At 50.7% G+C, this 5,325-nt stretch overlaps 3 protein-coding genes across 3 annotated transcripts; all 3 read left to right on the top strand.

Annotated features, from left to right (window-relative positions):
- The first annotated feature begins 358 nt into the window (after positions 1-358).
- Positions 359-1,060, top strand: LOC145791616 (uncharacterized). Its single transcript, XM_082871994.1, has one exon. The coding sequence runs from the start codon at positions 359-361 to the stop codon at positions 1,058-1,060; it is 702 nt and encodes a 233-aa protein (XP_082728120.1).
- A 661-nt stretch (positions 1,061-1,721) lies between these two features.
- On the top strand, positions 1,722-3,832 carry LOC145791615 (uncharacterized). The gene is made up of 2 exons (XM_082871993.1): positions 1,722-2,516; positions 3,662-3,832. Exons 1-2 carry the CDS (start codon positions 1,722-1,724, stop codon positions 3,830-3,832), a joined length of 966 nt encoding a protein of 321 aa, XP_082728119.1.
- Positions 3,833-3,850: 18 nt separating this feature from the next.
- Positions 3,851-4,336, top strand: LOC145791614 (uncharacterized). The gene has a single exon (XM_082871992.1). The coding sequence runs from the start codon at positions 3,851-3,853 to the stop codon at positions 4,334-4,336; it is 486 nt and encodes a 161-aa protein (XP_082728118.1).
- The last annotated feature ends 989 nt before the right edge of the window (positions 4,337-5,325 follow it).

The following is a 5,325-nucleotide window of genomic DNA, read 5'->3' as shown; positions in this document are numbered from 1 at the left end:
CAGCTGAAATAGAGGTGCTGAAACGCCAGATCAAGAGAAAGGGTGTTGCTGGAGAGGGCAACCTCAATGAGCGCACCCCATCTCTTCGTTCTGGCAGTCGCCGCCAAGAAATGACGCATTCTCTCTCTATCACCCGAAGCTATGGGTCGGGGACTCCGACCTACGGGTGGGCAAATTTCATACTCGCGATAGCACCTACCGTCCCTCACCCCCGTCGTCGACATCGCGATACTCTTTTTCCGGCCATTCCGGAGACCTGAGGGATGTGTTGGAGGAGAAGGCTCGCCGCAGGGAGACTCAGAGATTGTCGGCATTGCAGAGGCTTAGCTCCTAAATCCATTGTAGTGAGGAGGTGGCAATGCCTGCACCCAGAGTGGTGGCCCCGGCGCTTGTGGACAAAGAGCTGGCAAGCCTTACGGTTACGCCGCTATCTCCAGAAATCGAGAGTACACCACTCCCTGCAGGATTCCACCATCCCAAGTTCACGTTGTACGACGACAAAACGGATCTGTATATGTACGTGAGTCATTACAGGCAAGTAATGGCTGGACACCGGCACAATGACGCCTTGATGTGCCTCATATTCCCAGCAAGCTTGGGAGAACTAGGCCTGAAATGGTTCGAAAGGCTTCTGATGGGGAGTATCGAGGGATGGCAGCAACTAGCGGAAGCCTTCGTCACCAGATTCAAAACCAACACTCGAACACCAAAGGAGGTTGACCATCTCCTGGGCGTCAAGATAGAGTTTGGAGGTTCGTTGAAGGCATACAATGCGAAGTATTGGGAAACTTACAATGAGATCCTCGACTGCCCCACCAATCTGGCAATTACTCAATACAAGCGAGGTCTCCCAGTCGGACATAGGCTGCGAGATTCACTTACAATGCACCAGCCCACAACCACGGAGGCCTTGATGCAACGGATCAATGAACACATCCGTGTGGAGGATGATGCCGCCTCCGCGACCGAGAAGGCTAATCCGGTCGCGGCAGACAGAAGAATGGCGGGGAAGGTTAAACAACCGATCAAAAGATCAACGTCGTGGCTCAAATCGCGATGATAGAAGCAGAGGTCGCAGAAACGACCGAGCTAACGCTCCTCGTGATGAGAAAGAAGATGCCAAGAATAAATTGAAAGTGCGCACTGGTATCACCACGGTCTTTAAAATCCCTATTTACTGCATCCTAAGTGAAATTCGAGGTGAACCTTTCGTCCGCTGGCCGGCCAAGTTGGGGAGTACACAGAGAGGCTTCAACTCAAGGTATTGCTGCACCTTCCATGAGGAATGAGGGCACCGAACGGAGGATTGCTTGCCGCTCAAACAACATTTTGAGGAGTTGGTGACGGCGGGACATCTGGACCAATACATAGATGGGAGGGGCATGAAGGCTGCTCCACCGGGACAAACCGAACCGAACGGCCTTGTCGACCTGGACGCAGCGCCCCAAGGCATAATCAATGTCATCCATGGCATCATTGAACTAGCTAGGGTCTGCGAGTTGAGAGAGATAATTAAGAAAGCCGAGCACATGAGGGAGGTGCTCTCCGTTCAGCCCGCGGTGAAGAAAGGGAAGACCGAGGAGAAGGATATCCTTACCTTTTCAAGTAAGGACTTGGAGAAAATTCAAATGCCCCACAACGACGCCTTAGTAGTGACTCTTCGCGTCAAAGACTTTGACATCAAGAGGATTTTGATTGACTAGGGGAGTTCGGTCGAAATCATGTATTATGACACATTCAAACAAATGAAGTTGGAAGACAAGGACTTGGCCCCTGCAACGTCTCCATTGGTTGGCTTTAACTCTCAACCAGAATGGCCGATCGGAAAGATCATACTATCGGTCAGAGCGGGATCAGTCACAAAGCAAGTGAAGTTTTGGGTGCTTAAAGTTCCATCGACCTACAACTTAATTTTGGGTAGGGGCTGGTTGCATGCCATGCAAGTAGAAGCGTCGACCTACCACCAGGTTTTGCGTTTCCCGGCATTAACCGGGCAGGTAGAAGAGGTTTGGGGAGACCAGGTAATGGAAAAACAGTGCTTCGTTGCGGTGAACGGCAGCCGAGCCGCCAAAGGCTTCGTTCAAATGGTAGAGGGCCCGGAGGGAAAGGAAGTCTTGGAAGACGTAGGAATGAAGGCCGAGGAGAAATTAGTTGAAGATTTGGTAGAGGTGCGTGTAGATGAGAATGACCCAAACAAGTTCTTTCTTTTGGGCTCATCCTTGTCTAGCACCGAGCGACTTGAGTACGTTGACTTTCTGATTTCCAATATGGAAGCCTTCGCATGGACGCCTTACAATATGCCTGGCGTCGACCCTAGTTTCATTTGCCACCAGTTAAACGTCTTTCCAAATGCACGGCCGGTCATCCAGAGGACACGCCGCTCGGCCTTGCACCATGTCGAGGTAGTGGTGGAAGAAGTTAAGAACTTGTTGGAAGCAGGGGCAATAGAAGAAGTGCAATACCCTCAGTGCATATCCAATACGGTGGTGGTTTCAAAAAAGAATGGCAAGTGGCGGGTGTGCGTTGATTATAAGATGGTCAACCGTGCATGCCTAAAGGATAACTTCTCCCTCCCACGAATTGACCAATTAGTGGACTTGACCGCTGGCCATCAGAGGTTTAGCTTCCTGGATGCATATCGCGGCTACCACCAGATAGCCATGTATGGACCGGACCGAGAGATCACTTCATTCACCACTCCAAGAGGCTTGTACTATTACAAAGTCATGCCGTTCGGATTGAAAAATGCTGTGGCAACTTTTCAAAGGATGATAACCAAGATGTTCGCTCCCCTTCTGGGCCGCACCATGGAGGCCTACATCGACGATATAGTGGTAAAGATCAGGGAAAAGTCTTAACACCTCGCCGACCTAGTAGAGATGTTCGCTACACTTAAACATCACAAGCTTCGTTTAAATGCCTCCAAGTGTGCCTTCGGAGTCGGCACCGGAAAGTTTCTGGGTTTTTTGGTCACGAACCGAGGGATTGAAGCCGACCCTTCCCAAATCAAGGCGATACAAGAGCTGGAGTGCCCAAACTCCATGAAGGATGTGTAACATCTTGCCGAGATGGCAGCCACGCTGAACCGATTTATAAGCCGGTCTTCAGATTGTTGCAGGCCCTTCTTCAAAACTTTAAAGGCCAAGTTCTTCTAGGACGACGTGCGTTGGTGGATCTAAGAGTATACCTTTGCTCAGCCCTTATCCTAGTTACACCGAAGCCAGGCGAAGAACTATATCTCTATTTGGCGGTCTCTCAGCATGCGGTGAGCGCGGTTTTAGTCTGTGCTGAAGGTACCCAGCACCTTCACATCTTCTACGTAAGCAAGACCTTGCTCCTGGCTGAATCAAGATATCTACCGTTAGAAAAATTAGCCCTGGCCCTGATGATGGCTTTCAGAAAACTGGCACACTATTTTCATGCCCACACAATAGTTGTGCTGACCGAGTTCCCGCTTAAGGTGCTCTTTGAAAGGGTAGACTTTACCGGGAGGATTTTGAAATGGGCCGTAGAATTGGGGCAATATGACATCAAGTTCCAACTGCGTACTGCGATCAAGGCTCAAGTTCTGGCAGGCTTTATAGCGGAGTTTGCCCCTGGAATGCATCCAGTTTGCCCGGTTGATTTGGCTAGCGCGGATTTGGCATAACCCATGGTTCAGGCAACCGAGACAAGTGTTGGATCACAAATGGGAGAAGGGAAAATGCAAGCCGAAGTGGGAAAGCCGGATAACTCATCAAAAGACAAGCCCGATCGAGACATAGAAAGAGATCAGAATGAACCGACCAGTACCTTGGAGCTGAGAAGCTCCCAAAACCCATCAGACTGCTAGAAGTTGTATATTGGCGAGATGTGGAAGCTCTTCGTCGATGGGGCCTCCAACAGACATGGCGCTGGGCTGGGTATCGTGCTGACTTCCCCGGACGGGCTGGTTATCGAGCAGGCAATTACGCTCGGCTTCCCGGCGTCCAACAATGAGGCGAAATATGAGGCCCTCCTTGCCGGATTGAGAAGTGCATTGAGAATGAAAGCGTCGACTCTTATAATATTCAGCGACTCCAAGCTGGTGGTCAATCAGGTCTCTGGGGAGTATGAAGCCAGGGATGAAAGAATGACCAAGTATCAAGCCTTGGTGCGCGTAGAAATCAAGAAGTTCGCCGCAATAAGAGTGAAACAAATCAACCGTGAAGAAAACAACACAGCTGATGAACTGGCCGGCCATACATCTACGCAAACAGCTTTCCTCAATCCTTTGATGATAGAATTCCTACCTCGGCCAAGCATTGAGGAACCAGAAATGTCCGAAGTACTTTGCACTAACTTGGGACCATCCTAGATGGACCCCATCATCGCCTTCCTAAAAGAAAGAATTCTACCAGAAGAAAACAAGGCGGCTGACAAAATCCGGGCCAAATCAGAATGGTTTTGGCTTTCTCCATCTGGAGCCTTGTACAAGAAGTCTTTCACCGGGCCGTATCTGAAGTGCGTCCACCTCGACAAGGTGGAAGCTTTCCTCTAGGAGATTCATGAAGGCATCTGCGGGAGTCATATTGGGAGCAGGTCTTTGGCTTACCAAGCGATTTCCCAGGGTTATTGGTGGCTGAGAGGGAGATTTATGATCTGGTTTGGGCCACGATAATGGCCAGACAGATTTGGGTCCGACGTGTTTGGCCGAACAAGGTTAGGTCGCGGTAACACGGCCCATCCTTAGAGGTTTTGCTCGGTCAAAATGGAGCGCGGCGAGCGGAGCGCTCTGGCCAGCTGCACAACACGGCCGTTGACAGCCGAGATACTGCAGCCCGGCTGCCGAGCTCCCAGTAGAATGGGCTAGCAGTCAGGTTAGGTGATGTTTAGCAAGATATGTGCTGACAGATGGGATAGCAGCACCACGTATCGAGAGATCACTGGGAGTAGATTTGGGGCGCAGAAGGTATATAAACATGTTTGCGCCCCCCATACTGGGGATGACACAATTTGGTAAGAAAAACACTAAACACCACTCAGTCCTCTCTCTCTCTCTATCCCTGTGTGTGTGTGTGTGTCTAACTTGATCGTCGGAGGGATTTTCCGGCCACACACCGCCAAGTAGCTCACCGCCGTTGTGCTCGCAAGTCGATCGGACAGGCAGGAGCTTGGAAGAAAGGAGTGCGGGCTTGCCTGAATATTTGCTCCCCGCACAATTGGCGCCGTCTGTGGGAACTTTGAAAGACAAAACCTTGTCTTCCAGGCTCATTTGATCGCCGTCCATGGCGAACAACGACGATATTCTGTTGTCTGCCATCGACGGAGTCACCCCGGAGTCAGGCAGATGGAGAAAATGGCATC

Source organism: Camellia sinensis, chromosome 5 (assembly GCF_055761805.1).
Source record: "Camellia sinensis isolate YWXY chromosome 5, ASM5576180v1, whole genome shotgun sequence".
NCBI lineage: Eukaryota > Viridiplantae > Streptophyta > Magnoliopsida > Ericales > Theaceae > Camellia > Camellia sinensis.
Note: the sequence above shows the minus strand (reverse complement) of the source record. Positions and strands in the feature narration are given on the sequence as shown.